Source organism: Anser cygnoides, unplaced genomic scaffold (genome assembly GCF_040182565.1).
Source record: "Anser cygnoides isolate HZ-2024a breed goose unplaced genomic scaffold, Taihu_goose_T2T_genome scaffold_44_1, whole genome shotgun sequence".
NCBI classification, from domain to species: domain Eukaryota; kingdom Metazoa; phylum Chordata; class Aves; order Anseriformes; family Anatidae; genus Anser; species Anser cygnoides.
Window position 1 is genome coordinate 708940 of NW_027103068.1, and position 18084 is coordinate 727023.

Below are 18084 nucleotides of genomic sequence, written 5' to 3' on the forward strand. Positions count from 1 at the left end.
CCTCCCCAGGCAGCCGCTCGGCTCCGCTCGGGCCGGTTCGGGCCGGTTCGGAACCGTTCGGGACCCGTTCGGGAGGGTTCGGGGCCCGCCACGAGCGGGTTCGGCTCCGATCGGGCGGGTTCGGCTCTGTTCGGAACCATTCGGGAAGGTTCGGGACCTCCAAGGGGCGGGTTCGGCTCCGTTCGGAACCGTTCGGAACCATTCGGGAGGGTTCGGGACCGCCAAGGGGCGGGTTCGGCTCTGTTCGGAACCGTTCGGAACCGTTCGGAAGGGTTCGGCTCCGTTCGGGCGGGTTCGGCTCCCTCCAGCCGGGTTCGGTTCCCTTCGGCTCCGTTCGGGAGGGTTCGGCTCCTTTCGGCTCCTTTCGGCCGGGTTCGGCTCCGCTCGGCCCGGTTCGGCTCGGTACGGCAGGTGAGCGCGGGCCCGGCCGGGGCTGGGGGGAGCCGGGGGGCGCTGCTGGGGGGGGGGGGGGGGGGGGGCAAATTTGGGGGAGGGGGGAGAATTTGGGGGGGGGTCTCTGTGCATGGCGGGGGGGGGGAGGCGGGGGGGTAAAGGCGGGGGGGATCCCCTGGGGGGGTCGGGAATTAGGGGGGGGGGCTGCAGTGGGGAGGGGGGGGCAGGGAAACGGGAGGGGGGGATTTGGGGGGGGGAATAGAAATGGGGGGGGGGCTGCAGGTATGGGGGGGAGGGGGAATTTTGGGGGGCGAGGGGGGATTATGGGGGGGTGGGGAGGAATTTGCGGGGGGGTGGGGGGGAATATGGGGGGGTAAGAGGGGATATGGGGGGCAGGGGGGATTTGGGGGGGGGCTGCAACGCTGGGGGGGGGCTGCCTGTGCTGGGTGTAGGGGGGGGGCAGATTTGGGGGGGGCAGTGGTCAGGCTTTGGGGGGCCAGGGGAGGGTCTGGGGGGGGGCAATAGAGGAGCAAGAGGGGCAGGTGTGGGTTGGGGGGGGCAGGTGTGGGGTTGGGGGGGCAGGTGTGGGGCTGGGGGGGCAATAAGGGAGCAAAGGAGGGGGGCAATTGTGGGGCTGGGGGGGCAATTGTGGGGCTGGGGGGGGGCAGTAGAGGAGAAAGGGGGGGCAATTGTGGGTTTGGGGGGGCAATTAGGGGCCGGGCGGGGGACAATTAGGGGTACACCCCCCCCAATGATGGCAGTCCAATGCGCAGGAGGGGGAAGGCCCCCCCCCCCCCCTTGCACATAAGGGGGGGGGGGGTCCAGATGCCCCCCCCCCCCAAATCCCATCTCTCCCCCCCCCGCAGGAGGCCGGCGCGTGGGGGCCCCTCGTGCGACCCCCCCCCCCAGACGCTGCATGGCCCGGCCCCGGCCCCGCCAGGCCCCCGCGCCCCCCCCCCGCACCCCGCTGACCCCCCCGGCCCCCCGGAGCCGCCCAGCAGGTGATGGCATCGCACGGGAGCTTGCACGAGGGGCGGAGGGTGCACGGGGGGGGCGTGCAAGGGGTGTGGGGGGGGGTGTAACGGGGTGCAGTCGTGACCACAGCCCCGTGCACGCGTGCAAGCACAGCCCCGTGCACAAGTGTGCACAGTTGTGAGCGCAGCTGCGTGCACGAGCAGAGCCCCCGTGCACACTTGCAAGCACAACCACGTGCACAATCGTTAGCACATCCCCGTGCACACGTGCAAGCACAGCCCCACGCACAAATGCAGCAGTGTGCACCGTCATGAGTGCCGCCGCGTGCACGAGCACAGCCCTGTGTGCACACTTGCAAGCACTACTGCATGCACAATCATTCGCACAACCCCACGCACACTGGCATGCACAGCCCCATGTGCAAATGTGACTGCGTACGGGATCGTGAGCACCACTGCATGCACGAGCACTCCCCATGCACAAGCATGCCCCGTGCACGCTTGCAAGCACTGACACATGCACAAAGCCATGCACAATCCCAAGCACGGCCCTATGCATGAATGCAATGGCACGTGCAGTTGTGAGCTCCGCTGCATGCATGAGAACAGCCCTGTGCACACTTGCAAGTCCAGCCACGTGCACGTCCCCATGCACACGTGCAAGAACAGCCCCATGCATGAATGTAACGGCATGCACAATCATGAACGCCACCGTATGCACAAGCACAGCCCCGTGCACACTTGCAAGCACTGTCACAAGCACAATTGTTAGCACGTCCCCATGCACTCTTGCAAGCACAGCCCCATGCATGAGTGCAACTGCATGCACGATCGTGAGCTCCACCGTATGCACAAGCACAGCCCCATGCATGAATGCAACGGCATGCGTGATTGTGAGCACCACGTGCACAAGCACAGCTCCGTGAACACTTACAGGCACTGCCATGTGCACAATCATCAGCACATCCCCATGCACACTTGCAAGCACAGCCCCATGCACGAATGCAATGGCGTGCACAATCATGAGCACCATCATATGCATGAGCACAGCCCTGTGCACACTTGCAAGCACAACAACGTGCACAGTTATTAGCACGTCCCCTTGCACACGTGCAAGCACAGCCCCCTGCACAAGTACAACCGTATGCATGCACAATCACGAGCTCCACCGCATGCATGAACACGGTCCCATGCATGAGTGCAACAGCATGCACAATCATGAGTACCACAGCATGCACAAGCACAGCCCTGTGCACACTTGCAAGCACTATCACATGCAAGCATAGCCCTATGCACGAGTGCGACAGCATGCACAATTGTGAGCATGCTCACAAGCACAGCCCCATGCACATTTGCAAGCACTGCTACGTGCACAAACATTAGCACAAACCCATGCACGCTTGCAAGCACAGCCCCCTGCACAAATGCAACAGCACGCATGCTTGCAAGCGCCGCCGCATGCACGAGCACAGCCCTGTGCACACTTGCAAGCACTACCACATGCACAAATGCAATGGCGTGTGTGATTGTGAGCACCACGGCATGGACAAGCACAGCCTTCTGCACACTTGCATGCACAACCACCCACACGAGTGCAGCACCATGCATTGCACAGCCCCACACCCCCTCGCATGCACCCCCTTGCGCACCTCGGGCCCAATCCCGAGGGGTTGGGGATGGGGAGGGGGTGTTGGGGGCGTGCAAAAGCACTGCCCCCCACCCCCCCCCCACCCCCACGTCCCGGTGCCCCCCGCAGGCGGGCGGCCATGTCGGGGGACTACGAGGAGGACGTGTGCCGCAGCGCCCTGCGCCTGGTGCAGGAGCTCTGCTTCGCCCCCCGTGCCCGTGCCCAGCACCAGCAGTGCCTGGAGTTCACCGACCTCCTGCGGCACCGCGGGCACCCCCGGCCTGCCGACGCTGGTGAGGGGGGGGGCCCTGAGGGGAGGGGCAGGCTCAAGAGGGTGGGGGGGGTCCCAAGGAGGGTGGTGGGAACCCAAAGAGGGTCGGGGGGGTCCTCAAGAGGTTGGTGGGATCTCAGGGAGGGTGGTGGGAACCCAGAGAGGTGGTGGGGTCATCAAGAGGGTGGTGGGACCCTAAGGAGGGTGGTGGGGGTCATCGAGAGGGTGGTGGGACCCTAAGGAGGGTGGTGGGGTCATCAAGAGGGTGGTGGGACCCTAAGGAGGGTGGTGGGGTCATCAAGAGGGTGGTGGGACCCTAGGGAGGGTGGTGGGGTCCTCAAGAGGGTGGTGGGAACCCAAGAGGGTGGTGGGAACCCATTAGGGTGATAGGATTCCAAGAGGGTGATGGGGAGCCCAGGAGAGTGATGGGACCCCAAGAGGGTGGTGGGACCCTAAGGGGATGATGAGACCCCAAGGAGGGTGGTGGGGTCTTCAAGAGGTTGGTGGGACCCTGAGAGGATGGTGAGACCCTAAGGAGGGTGGCGGGAACCCAAGAGGGTGATGGGATCCCAAGAGGGTGATGGGGAGCCCAGGAGAGGGATGGGATCCCAAGAGAGGCCTAAGAGGGTGGGTCAGGTGGTGGGAACCCAAGAGGGGTGGTGGAACCCATTAGGGTGATAGGATTCCAAGAGGGTGATGGGGACCCCAAGAGGGTGATGGGGACCCCAAGAGGGTAGGACCCCAAGAGGGTGATGGGGACCCCAAGAGGGTTTTGAGGACCCCAGGAGGATGTCAGGGACCCCCAGAGGGTGACGAGGACCCCCGGAGGGTGACGGGGACCCCCCCGGGGCATCCCCCCCCCCCAGACATCTCGGTGAGCCTGCTGTCGGTGATTGTCACCTTCTGCGGCATCGTGCTGCTGGGCGTCTCGCTCTTCGTCTCCTGGAAGCTCTGCTGGGTGCCCTGGCGCGACAAGGGGGGTGCGGGGGCCGCCCCCCGCAAGGAGCCCCCCCACCCGGCGCCCTTCGGGGAGCCCGAGCGGGGGGAAGCGGGCGCCGAAGCCCCCGAGCGCTCCTACCTGGACATGGGGTCCTGCCCCGAGGCTGCCCTAAAGCTGAGCCAGACGTCGCCCGAGCTGCCCCTGGAGCGCGACGGGGCCGGGGGGGCCCTGCCCAGCGCCACCTCCCAGCAGCAGGTGGCGGCGCTGGGACACGGGGGCAGGTGGGGATGGGGACGGGGGGGCGGGAGGATGGGGGGTGGGGGGCTGGGGTGGGAGGGGATGGGGTGGGGAGGGAGGTGGGGATGGAGTTGGGTTGGAAGGGGATGGGGATGGGATGGGATGGGATGGGATGGGATGGGATGGGATGGGATGGGGATGGGATGGGATGGGATGGGATGGGATGGGATGGATGGGATGGGATGGGATGGGATGGGATGGGATGGGATGGGGAGTGAGATGGGGATGGAGTTGGGTTGGATGGGGATGGGGATGGGAATGGGATGGGGAATGGGATGGGGAGTAAGATGGGGATGGAGTTGGGTTGGATGGGGATGGGGATGGGGATGGGAATGGGATGGGGAATGGGATGGGGATTGGGATGGGGATGGGGATGGGAAGGGATGGGATGGGATGGGATGGGATGGGAATTGGGAAGGGATGGGATGGGGATGGGAATTGGGATGGGGATTGGGATGGGATGGGAATTGGGAAGGGATGGGAATTGGGATGGGATGGGATTGGGATGACAATGAGGATTGGGATGGGATGGGGTGGGATGGGATGGGATTGGGATGGGATGGGATGGGAATTGGGAAGGGATGGGATGGGGATGGGGATGAGGATTGGGATGGGATGGGGTGGGATGGGGATTGGGGATTGGGGATTGGGGATGGGGAGGGGATGGGAATAGGGTGGGGACTGGGATGGGGACGGGGTGGACATGGAGATGGATGGGGGCTGCATGACATGGGGACAGGGCTGGCACAGGGGTGGGGTCCACAAGGACACATAGGGGTGGCTGGGGACCCCACCCCAGCTCCACCACCGGGACCACCCGTTTTCCCCCCCCAGACACCCGCCGGCCCCCCGCCCATCCAGCCCGGACCCCCCGAACCTCTTCGAGGAGAAACCCGAGCAAAGCACCAGCATCGGCCAGATCCAGCCCGAGCTCTACCAGCCCGGCGAGGGCGACGCTCGGCGCGGGGGCGCCGGGGGAGCCGGGGGGGGGACGCCCTGCGGGCGGCTGAGCGTCGCCCTGCGCTACGCCTACGGCACCGAGCAGCTGGTGGTGCGGGTGCTGCGCGCCCGCGACCTCCCCGCCAAGGACGCCAACGGTTTCTCCGACCCCTACGTCAAGATGTACCTGCTGCCTGACCGCAAGAAGAAATTCCAGACCAAGGTGCACCGGCGGACGCTCAACCCCGTCTTCGACGAGACCTTCAGCTTCGGGGTGCCCTTCGCCGAGCTGCCCGCCCGCCGCCTGCACTTCAGCGTCTACGACTTCGACCGCTTCTCGCGGCACGACCTGATCGGGCAGGTGGTGCTGGATAACCTGCTGGAGGCGGCCGAGCGCGACGGCGAGACGCCCATCTGGAGGGACATCCTGGAGGCCACCGCGGTGAGGCGGCCGCTGGGGGGGGGGGGGCGGGGGACGGGGACTCTGGCGGGCTCCGGCGCGGGTGTGTTTGCAGCCGCAGGTGCCCGCATGTTTGTGTTCACGGGATGCGTTTGCGGCCTCGGTTGAAGATGCATTCGCACCTTTGGTCTCACGTGCATTTGTAGGATGCATTTGCAGATGCGTTTGCAGCCTTGGTTGCAGATGCATTTGCACCTCTGTTCTCACATGCATTTGCACATGCATTTGCAGAATGTGTTTGCAGGTGCATTTGCACCTCTATTCTCACATATGTTTGTAGATGCATTTGCAGATGCATTTTCAGGATGTGTTTGCAGCCTCAGTTGCAGGCACATTTGCACTGCTGGTCTCACATGCATCTGTAAATGCATTTGTAGGATGCATTTGCAGATGCGTTTCCAGCTTTGATTGCAGATGCATTTGTACCTCTTGTCTCAAATGCATTTGCAGATACATTTGCAGATGCGTTTTCAGATGTGCTTGCGAGAGATGTTTGCAAGACACCATTTGTAGATGCATTTGCAGATGCATTTGTGGGATGCGTTTGCGGCCTCAGTTGCAGACACATTTATACCTCTGGTCTCACATGCATTTGTAGTGCATTCACTTGCAGGTGCATTTGCAGGATGCCTGTGTAACCTTGGTTGCAGATGCACTTGTACCTTGTCTCACATGCATTTGCAGATATATTTGCAGATGCATTTGCAAGACACGTTTGCAAGACACCAATTGTACATACATTTGCAAATGTGTTTGCAGGATGTGTTTGCAGCCTCGATTGCAGATTAATTTTCACCTCTGGTTTCATGTGTATTTGCAGGATGCATTTGCAGATGAATTTGCGAGACATGTTTGCGAGACACCATTTGTAGATGCATTTGCAAATGCATTCATGGGATGTATTTGTAGCCTTGGTTGCAGATGCATTTGTACCTCTTGCCTTGTGTTCATTTGCAAATGCATTTGCAGATGCGTTTGCAAGACATGTTTGCAAGACACCAATTGTAGATACATTTGCAGATGTATTTGTAGGATGTTTGCAGGATGTGTTTGCAGATGCGTTTGCAGGATGCATTCGCAAATGCGTTCACGGGATGCATTTGCAGCCTCAGTTGCAGATGCATTTGCACCTCTGGTCTCACATGCATTTGTAGGATGCATTTGCAGATGAATTAGCGAGACGTTTGCAAGACACCATTTGCAGATGCATCTGCAGATGCTTTTGCCAAATGCATTTGCATCCTTGATTGCAGGCAGACTCATTTGCACCTTTGGTCTCACTTTCATTTGTAGATGCATTTGCAGGATGTGTTTGAGCGTTCATAGGATGTGTTTGCAGATGCGTTTGCAGCCTTGGTTGCAGGTGCATTTGCATCTCTGGTCTCATGCATCTGTAGATGCCTTTGTGAGATTTGTAGATGCATTTGCAGATGCGTTTGCAGGATGCATTTTCAGGATGTGTTTGGAGCCTCGGTTGGAGATGCATGTGTACCTCTGGTCTCACATGCATTTGGAGATGCTTTTGCAGATGCATTTGAAAAATGCATTTGCAGATGTGTTTGCAGGATGCATTTGCAGATACATTTGCAGCCTCATTTGCAGATGCATTTGTATCTCTTGTCTCAATTGCATTTTAAGATGCATTTGCAGTATGTGTTTGCAGCCTTGATTGCAGATGCATTTGCACCTCTGGCCTTACATGCATTTCCAGATGTTTTTGCAGATGCAGATCCGTTTGCAAGACATGTTTGCAAGGCATTATTTTTAGATGCATTTGCAGGATGCATTTGCAGGATGCACTTGCAGCCTTGGTTGCAGATGCGTGTGTACCTCTGATCTCACACGCATTTGCAGGTGCATTTGCAGATAAGCTTGTAAGACACCATTTATAGATGCATTTATACCTCTGGTCTCACAAGTATTTGCGTACATTTACAGGATGCGTTTGCAAGATGTGTTCAGAGGATGCATTTGCAGGATGTGTTTGCAGCCTCAAATACAGATGCATTTGCACTCTGGTCTCACCTTTATTTGCAGATGCACTTGCAGGTGCATTTGTAGATGTGTTCGCAAGACACCATTTGTAGACACATTTGCAGCTCTGGTCTCACATGCATTTGAGGATGCATTTGAGGATGCGTTTGCAGAATGTGTTTGCAGTCTTGGTTGCAGATGCATTTGCTCCTCTGGTCTCACATGCAGGTGCTTTTGGAGATGTGTTTGTGAGAAATGTTTGCAAGACATCATTTGTAGGTGCATTTGTAGCTCAGGTCTCATTAGCATTTGTAGATGCATTTGTAGATGCATTTGCAGGTGAATTTGCAAGACATGTTTGCAAGACATCATTGTGTAGATAACATTTGCAGCTCTGGTATTACATGCATTTGAGGATGCATTTACAGAACGTTTTTGCAGGCTCAGTTGCAGATGCTTTTGTACCTCTGGTTTCACATGTGCATTTGCACGATGCATTTGCAGGTGTGTTTGCAAGACATGTTTGCAAAACATCATTTATAGATGCATTTTTATCTCTGCTCTCACATGTATTTGCGGATACCCTTGTAGATGCATTTGCAGATGCATTTGCAGGATGCATTTGCAGCTTCAAATGCAGATGCATTTGTACCTCTGGTCATCCATACATTTGCAGATGTATTTGCAGGATGCGTTTGTAAGATGGGGTTGCAGGATACAATTGCAGCCTCATTTGTAGATGCATTTGCAGCTCTGGTCAGCCTTGCATTTGCAGCTGTGTTTGCAGATGCATTTGCAGGATCTGTTTACAACCTCAGTTGCAGATGCATTTGTCCCTCTGGTCTCACATGCATTTGCAGATGCATTGCAGGATGCATTTGCAAGATACATTTGCCACCTCATTTGCAGATGTATTTGTAGCTCCATTCACACATGCATTTGATGCTCCAGTCACATGTGCATTTGCAGATGCATTTGGGGATGCATTTGCAGATGCGTTTGCAGCTCCAGTCATACATGTATTTGCATATACATTTGCATGCATTTCTTGTCATGGATACATTTGAAAATGTATTTGGAATACACATTTGCAGTCTCACTTGCAGATGCATTTGCAGTCTGCTTTGCAGGTGAATTTGCAGCCGCAGTTGAAGGCGCGTTGGCAGATTCACTGGCAGTCTCATTTGCATTTGCAGTTCCACTTGTAGATGCATTTGCAGAGGTGTTTGCAGCCTCATCTTAGATGCATTTGCTGCTCCAGTTGTGGGTGCATTTGCAGATGCATCACGGCCTCGTTTGCAGATGCATTTGCAGCTCCAGTTGCAGGTGCATTTGCAGCTCCAGCCCTACATGCACTTGCAGATGCCTTTGCAGCTGTGCTCATGGATGCATTTCCGGGTGCATCGGCAGATGCATCGCCAGCCTTGTTTGCAGATACATTTTTCCTTCAGCTACAGGTGCGTTCGTAGATGCATTTGCAGCGCCACTCGCAGGTGCATTTGCAGATGCGCTTGCAAATGCATCATCAGTCTTGCCCGATGCGTTTGCACCTCTGGCTGCGCTTGCAGCCTGGGTTACAGACGTGCGTGCGCGTTCGCACGTGCATTGGCAGCCTCATTTGGAGGTGTGTGTGCAGTTCCAGTCCCGGAGCGGGAGCTGAATCCCAACCGGAAGCATCCCCTATCTGTGACCTCTGACCCCCCTGTGACCCCTGACCCCATCGACCTCTGACCCCACTGTGACCCCTGATCCCTTTGCTTCCTGTCCCCAAACCTGGTGCCACCCCCAACCTCCCCTGTGCCCTTTGCCCCTTGACCCGTCCCCAAACCCGATGCCCTTTGACCCCACTGATCTTTGACCCCATGGCCTTTGACTCCACTGACCTTTGACCCCTGCTGACCTTTGCCCCTGGCAGGAGAAGGCAGACCTGGGGGAGGTGAACTTCTCGCTGTGCTACCTGCCCACGGCCGGGCGCCTCACGGTCACCGTCATCCGCGCCTCCAACCTGCGCGCCATGGACCTGACCGGCTTCTCGGGTGAGAGGGGACACGGGGACCCGTGGGGACACGGCGGGACACGGGGACGCGGAGGGACGTGGGGACAGGTGGGGACATGGGGACAGGTGGGGACATGGGGATGTGGAGGGTTATGGGGACATGGAGGGACATGGAGGGATATGGGGACATTGAGGGACATGGGGGCCGGTGGGGACATGGGGACTGGTGGGGACATGGGGACACGGTGGGACATGGGGACGGGTAGGGACACAGCGGGACACGAGGACATGGTGGGACACAGGGATGTGGAGGGACATGGGGACAGGTAGGGACGTAGGAACCGGTGGGGACACGGTGGGACATGGGAACATGGCAGGACATGGGGACATGGTGGGACATGGGGACGTGCTGGGACACGGGGACACCAACCTGCCCCCTGGACCTCTGACCAACTTCTTGGGTGACTGGGGACATGGGGACACATGGGGACACCTCCTGCCCCAAGGATGTCACCAGCTTCTCCACCAAACGGGGAACAGGAGGACATGGGGGGGGCATCAGGAGGACATGGGGACATTGGGGACATAAGGACGCTGGGGGACATAGGGTCTCCAACTTGCCCCCATGAGATGACCATGGGGTGGCTGCAGGGCACCACGGGGGCATGGGGCTCTGTAGGACACTATGGGATGGCCATGGGGCTCTGTGGGACACCATGGGGTGGCTGTGGGGCTCTGGGACACCATGAGATGACTAGGGTGGGATGGATGGGGCTCTGTAGGATGCTATATGGGGAGCTCTGTAGGACACCATGGGGTGGCCGTGGGGCTCTGTAGGACACCATGTAGGACACCATGGGATGGCTGTGGGGCTCTGTAGGACACCATGAGATGACTGTAGGGCACAATGGGATGGCCATGGAGCTCTGTAGGACACCACGGGATGACCATGGGACACTATGGGATGACCATGGGGCTCTGTAGGACACCATGGGATGATAGGGCACAATGGGATGGCCATGGGCTCTAGGACACCATATGGCTGTGGGGCACCATGGGATGACTGTAGGGCACCACGGGATGGCCGTGGGGCTCTGTAGGACACCATGGGATGGCTGTAGGGCACCATGGGATGACTGGGACACCACGGGATGGCCATGGGGCTCTGTAGGACACCATGGGATGACTATGGGGCACCATGGGATGACTGGGACACCATGGGATGGCCGTGGGGCACCATGGGATGGCCGTGGAGCTCTGGGGTGCCATCGAGCGGCCGTGGGGCTCTGCGGGGCACCGTGGGGCGGCGGTGGGGCTTGAGGGGGTGCCGTGGGGCTGCCCCCCCAGACCCCTACGTGAAGGCCTCGCTGATGGCGGAGGGCCGGCGGCTGAAGAAGCGCAAGACGTCCATCAAGAAGAACACCCTGAACCCCAGCTACAACGAGGCGCTGGTGTTCGACGTCCCGCACGAGAGCGTGCACCACGTCAGCCTCACCATCGCCGTGGTCGACTACGACTGGTGAGGGGGTCGGGGCCCTCGCGCGAGGGGTCTTGCCCCATATCGGGGTGATCCCAGTCACATCGGGGTCCCCTTGGTGGGCACGGGGAGTGTTTGGGGTCCCCGGACACTTGGGTCCTCATATTGGGGTGACCCCTTTACATCTTGGTTCCACTGGGGGGCATGGGGAGCTTTTAGGGTCCCCAGGCACCTGGGTCCCCGTACTGGGGTGACCCCTTGATATCTTGGTTCCACTGGGGGGCATGGGGAGCTTTTAGGGTCCCCAGGAACCTGGGTCCCCATATTGGGGTGACCTCTAGACATCTGGATCCCCTTGGTGGGCAGAGGGAGTATTTGGGGTCCCTGGGCACTTGGGTCCCCATATTGGGGTGACCCCTGGACATCTGTGTCCCCTTGGTGGGCATGGGGAGAAATTGGGGTCCCTGGGCACCGGGGTCCCCATATTGGGGTGATCCCAATCACATCTGAGTCCCCTTGTTGGACACAGGGAGCATTTGGGGTTCCTGGGCACTTGGGTCCCCATATTGGGGTGACCCCCAGACATCTGGGTCCCATTGGTGGGCACAGGGAGCTTTTGGGGTCCCAAGGCGCACACGCCCCCACTTTGGGGTTTCCCCTGGACACTTGGGTCCCACCGATGGTCACGGGGAGCTTTTGGGGTCCCGGGGTGTCCCCGGTCCCCTGGGTGCCACCGTGGCTCCTGCAGCATCGGGCACAACGAGGTGATCGGGATGTGCCGGGTGGGCAGCGACGCCGAGGGGCCGGGCCGCGAGCACTGGGCCGAGATGCTGGCCAACCCCCGCAAACCCATCGAGCACTGGCACACCCTGGTCGAGGTGAGACCCCCCCCGGCACCCATGGGACCCCCCCAGCACCCATAGGACCCCCCTGGCACCCATGGGAACCCCCAGCACCCATAGGACACCCCCAGTACCCATAGGATATCCCCAATGTCTATAGGATCGCCTGGCTTCCCTGGGACCCCTTAGCACCCACGAGACCCCCCAGCACCCATGGGACCCCCTGGCACCCATAAGACCCCCCTGGCACCCATAGGAACCCTCACCACCCATAGGACCCCGCTCAGTACCCATAGGATATCCCCAATGTCTATAGGATTGCCTGGCTTCCCTGGGACCCCTTGGCACCCACAAGACCCCTCAGCACCCACGGGACCCCCTGGCACCCATAGGACCCCCCAGCACCCATGGGACCCCCTGGTACCCATAGGACCCCCCTGGCACCCATAGGAACCCCCAGCACCCATAGGACACCCCCAGCACCTATAGGATATCCCCAATGCCCATAGGATCGCCTAGCTCCCACGAGACCCCCCAGCACCCATGGGATCCCCCAGCACCCATGGGACACCCATAAAGTGTCCCTGTCCCCGTGTGAGTGTCCCCTTGGGAGGGTCCCCGTCCCCAGGCAAGGGTCCCTGTCCCTACGCGAGTGTCCCCATCCCGATGTGGGTGTCCCCATGTGAGTGTCCCCGTGTGAGTGTCCCCGTCCCCATACAAGTGTCCCCGTCCCCACACGAGTGTCCCCGTCCCCACACGAGTGTCCCCATACGAGTGTCCCTGTCCCCATATGAATGTCCCCGTCCCCACACGAGTGTCCCCATATGACTGTCCCCATCCCCATACAAGTGTCCCCGTCCCCATACGAGTGTCCCTGTCCCCTTGCAAGTGTCCCCATCCCCACGTGAGTGTCCCCATATAAGTGTCCCCATCCTGGTGTGGGTGTCCCCATATGAGTGTCCCCATCCCCATACGAGTGTCCCCACGTGAGCATCCCTGTCCCCATACGAGTGCCCCGTCCCCACACGAGTGTCCCCATATGAGTGTCCCCATCCCCGTATGAGTGTCCCTGTCCCCATACAAGTGTCCCCATTCCCACACGAGTGTCCCCGTCCTCATATGGGTGTCCCTGTCCCCATACGAGTGTCTGTGTCCCCACATGAGTGTCCCCGTCCCCATATGAGTGACCTCGTCCCCATGCAAGTGTCCCCATCCCTACACAAGTGTCCCCGTCCCCACGCAAGTGTCCCCATACAGGTGTCCCCATTGCCACACGAGTGTCCCCATTCCCATACGAGTGTCCCCATGTGAGCATCCCTGTCCCCATACGATTGTCCTCGTCCCCATACAAATGTCCCCATCCCCATACAAGTGTCCCTGTCCCCCTACAAATGTCCCCATCCCCATACGAGTGTCCCCGTCCCCATATGAGTGTCCCTGTCCCCATACAAATGTCCCCGTCCCCACACGAGTGTCCCCATCCCCATACGAGTGTCCCCATGTGAGCATCCCTGTCCTCATACGATTGTCCCCGTCCCCATATGAGTGTCCCCGTCCCCACGCGGGTGTCCCCGTGCGAGTGTCCCCGTCCCCGTGCAGGAGAAGGCGCTGGGGCTGGCGGCCAAGGGGGCGGCGCGGGACAAACCCAGCATCGTGGTGGAGCCCGACTGAGCCGGTACTGGGAGCACTGGGAGCACTGGGAGCGGCACCGAGGGCACTGGGAGGGAGTGGGGAGGCACCGGGCCATACTGGAGAGCATGGGGCAAACTGGGAGAGGGCACTGGGAGTGCTCTGTACCATACTGGGAGGTTACTGGGGCATGCTTGGGGCCACTGGGCCATACTGGGAGAGCACTGAGCCATACTGGGAAGGTTCTGGGTCATGCTGGGAGGGTACTGGGCCATACTGGGGTGGCACTGGGCCATGCTGGAGGGCACTGGGCCATATTGGAGGGGACACTACTATATGGGGCCATAATGGGAGGGCACTGAAGTGTAAGTGTGGGTCACTGGGCCATACTGGGAGGGCACTGGAGAGCATGTGGACATACTGGAAGAGAACTGGGCCATACTGGGAGGCTGCTGGGTCATACAGGAAGGGCATTTTACCATACTGGGAAGCACTGGGCCATACTGGGAGGGCCACTGGACTGTACCGGGGGCCGCTGGGCCATACTGAGGGTCATTGGGCCATACTGGAGGGCACTGGGCTATACTGGGGGGCTCTGGGCTGTACTGAGTGGGCACTGGGCCATACTGGGAGGGTGCTTTACCATACTGGGGGACATTGGGCCATACTGGGAGGGCACTGGGCCATACTGGGAGGGCACCTTACCATACTGGGAGCTCACTCTACCCTACTGGGAGGGCACTTTACCATACTGGGGGGCACTGGGCCATACTGGGCAGGTGCTGACCCCTCTCTCCCGCAGGCGGCGGGGCCGGCCCGGCCGGGGGGGCCCCACACCGAAGCCATAGGGGCCCCCCCGGGCCCCCGGCCCCTGCCCCGCACGACAAGGGGGGGCCCGGCCCCCCCCCCACTGTGAACCCCGGCGCCCGGGGGGGGGCCTGGAGGGACCCAGGAGCCCCCCCCCCCCCCCGTGTGTGAATGTGGGGGGGGGGGGGCACCCCCCATGTGTTTCTATGCCCCCCCCCCCCCCGAAAAAAACCCATGTGTTTGTATGGGGGGGGCCCTCAAAATCCTCGTGTGTTTTTAGGGGGGGCCCCCCCCCGTGTTTGTAGGGGGGGGGGGAGGTGTCTGGGAGCCCCCCCCGAGCCCTCCTAATGTCTGTGTATGGGGCCCCCCCCAAATGTCTGTGTATGGGGGTGCCCCCAACCCCCCCCCCCCACCCCAGTGTCTGGGGGGGGCTCCCAGTATCCGTGTATGGGGGTGCCCCCCCGCCCCCCCCCAGTGTCTCTGTATGCCCCCCCCCCCAATGTCTGTGTATGGGGGGGGTCCCCCAATGTCTATGTATGGCCCCCCCAAAACCCCCCTGTCTGTGTATGGCCCCCCCGATGTCTGTGTATGGGGGAGCCCCCCCGATGTACCCGGGGCCCCCCCAAAACCCCCCTGTGTCCCCCCCCTCACCCCCCCCCCCCCCCCACCGTCTGTGTCTGCGTGCGGGGCCGGGGGGGCCCCAGAAGCCATAGCCCCCCAATAAACCCCAGGAGCCGCCTGCGCCTGCCTGCACCGGGGACGGGGACACGGGGACACGGGGATATGGGGTTATGGGGACACAGGGATATAGGGACACGGGGATATGGGGACACGGGGATATGGGGACATGGGGATGTAGGGACGCGGGGATATGGGGACACAGGGTTATGGGGGCATGGGGATATGGGGACACGGGGACATGGGGGCATGGGGACACAGGGATATAGGGACGTGGGGACAGGGGGTTATGGGGACACAGGGGTATGGGGACATGGGGACACGGGGATACGGGGACACGGGGATATGGGGACACAAGGATATGGGGACACGAGGATGTGGGGGCATGGGGACATTGGGGCATGGGGACACAGGGATATGGGGACACGGAGACGGGGGCACGGGGTTATGGGGGCATGGGGATATGAGGACATGGGGACACCGGGTCACAGGGATATGGAGTCACGGGGATATGGGGGCACAGGGACACGGGCACGGGGATATGGGGACATGGGGGCACAAGGGCATGGGGCCACAGCGATATGGGGGCGCAGGGATATGGGGACACGGGGACACGGGCACAGGGACATGGGGACATGGGGACACAGGGATGTAGGGGGGGCACAGGGATATGGGGACACGAGGGCACAGGGACACAGGGGCATGGGGATATGGGGTCACGGGGATATGGGGACATGGGGATGGCAAGGAAATGGGGACAGAGGGTCATGGGGTTATAGGGGCATGGGGATACAAGGACAGAAGGACATCGGGACACGGGGACACGGGAGCGTGGGGATATGGGGACACTGGGACATGGGGACACCAGGATATGGGAACACTGGGACATGGGGATGTGGGGGCATGGACACGGGGACTCAGGGACAGGGATATGGGGACACGGGGACACAAAGATGGGGGCATGGCAGCATGGGGACACCGGGACAGAGGGACACAGGGTTATGGGGACACTGGAACATGGGGGGACAAAGGGACATGGGACACGGGATATAGGGGCACGGGGACATGGGGGTGTCACAGGGACATGGGCACACGGGTGTGGGGACGAAACACAGGGATTTGGGGACACAACACGATGACACGGGGTCACAACACGGGTGTGGGGACACGGGGCAAGGGGACGTGGGGTAGGGACGGGGACATGGGGACACCGATCTGGGGACACTGCGGGGCACAGGGGTGGGGACACACGTTTATGGGGACGTGGGGGCACGGGGACAAGGGGACAAAGCACTGTGGGGATGGGGGGACGTGGTGACAAGGGGGTGGCAAACGGGGCATGAGGTGGGGACACGGGGCTGCAGGGGTGGGGGGACATCGGGGTGGGGGGAGGTGGGGGACACGGGGACATGGGGGTTTGGGGACATGGGGGGGCACTGAGCTGTGGGGACACGGGGACGTGGGGACACGGGGACGCGTGGTTGTGAGGACACGGGGATATGGGGACACGGGGATATGGGGACGTGGGGATATGGGGACATGGGGATATGGGGACATGGGGATATGGGGACACGGGGACACATGGTTGTGGGGACACAGGGATTTGGGGATATGGGGACACGGGGATATGGGGACACGGGGACACAGGGATATGGGGACATGGGGATATGGGGACACGGGGATATGGGGACGTGGGGATATGGGGACACGGGGACACATGGTTGTTGGGGACATGGGGATATGGGGACACATGGTTGTGGGGACACGGGGACATGGGGATATGGGGACATGGGGACACATGGTTATGGGGATATGGGGGCACGGGGGCATGGGGACACAGGGATATGGGGACACAGGGACACATGGCTATGGGGACACGGGGATATGGGGATATGGGGACACTGGGACATGGGGATATGGGGACATGGGGATATGGGGACATGGGGATATGGGGACATGGGGATATGGGGATATGGGGACACTGGGACATGGGGATATGGGGACATGGGGACATTGGGACATGTGGCTATGGGGACAGGGGGATATGGGGACACAGAGACACATGGCTATGGGGACACGGGGATATGGGGATATGGGGACACTGGGACATGGGGATATGGGGACACGGGGACGTGGGGACATGGGGACACAGGGACATGGGGGACATGTGGCTATGGGGACACAGGGACACACGGCTATGGGGACATGGGGATATGGGGACACGAGGACATTGGGACACGGGGATATGGGGACACGGGGATATGGGGACACGGGGCTATGGGGACATGGGGACATTGGGACACACGGCTATGGGGACACGGGGCTATGGGGACACGGGGACACAAGGACACAAGGACACGGGGACACGTGGCTATGGGGACACGGGGATACGGGGACACGGGGGACACCCAACGTGGGGTCGCAGCGCGGGGTCCCACGCTGGGCGTGGCCCCGCCCCCTCCCCGGCCCCGCCCCCTTTCCCCCCTCCCCCTCCCCACCTCCCCCCCCCCTCCCCGAGGCAGCGCCGCCGCGCTCGGGCTGCTGCTGAGCCCGAGCCGAGCCGAACCCGAGCCGAGCCGAGCCGAAGGCAGCCGAAGGCTCCCGAACCCGGACCCGAAGGCGGCCGAACCCGAACCGAGCCCGAGCGGAGCCGAACCCGAGCCGAACCCGAGCCGAACGGAGCCGAACGGAGCCGAACCCGAGCCGAGCGGAGCCGAACCGAGCCCGAGCGGAGCCGAACCGAGCCCGAGCGGAGCCGAACCGAGCCCGAGCGGTGCCGA

General features: G+C 61.0%; 1 protein-coding gene across 2 annotated transcripts; it reads left to right on the forward strand.

Moving 5' to 3' along the window:
• LOC106049623 (synaptotagmin-3) lies at positions 1 to 17949 on the forward strand. 2 transcript variants are annotated; one of them, XM_066989356.1, is made up of 10 exons: positions 1 to 411; positions 1260 to 1394; positions 3124 to 3287; positions 4132 to 4486; positions 5337 to 5883; positions 9791 to 9911; positions 11219 to 11390; positions 12097 to 12226; positions 13790 to 13865; positions 17827 to 17949. In XM_066989356.1, the coding sequence occupies exons 3-9, from the start codon at positions 3134 to 3136 to the stop codon at positions 13859 to 13861; spliced, it is 1551 nt and encodes a 516-aa protein (XP_066845457.1). In that variant the 5' UTR covers positions 1 to 411; positions 1260 to 1394; positions 3124 to 3133; the 3' UTR covers positions 13862 to 13865; positions 17827 to 17949. The 2 variants fall into 2 exon arrangements, with proteins under 2 accessions (XP_066845457.1, XP_066845456.1); XM_066989355.1 differs by lacking the exon at positions 17827 to 17949 and adding an exon at positions 14622 to 14780 and having other exon boundaries at positions 2 to 411.
• Positions 17950 to 18084: the final 135 nt, after the last annotated feature.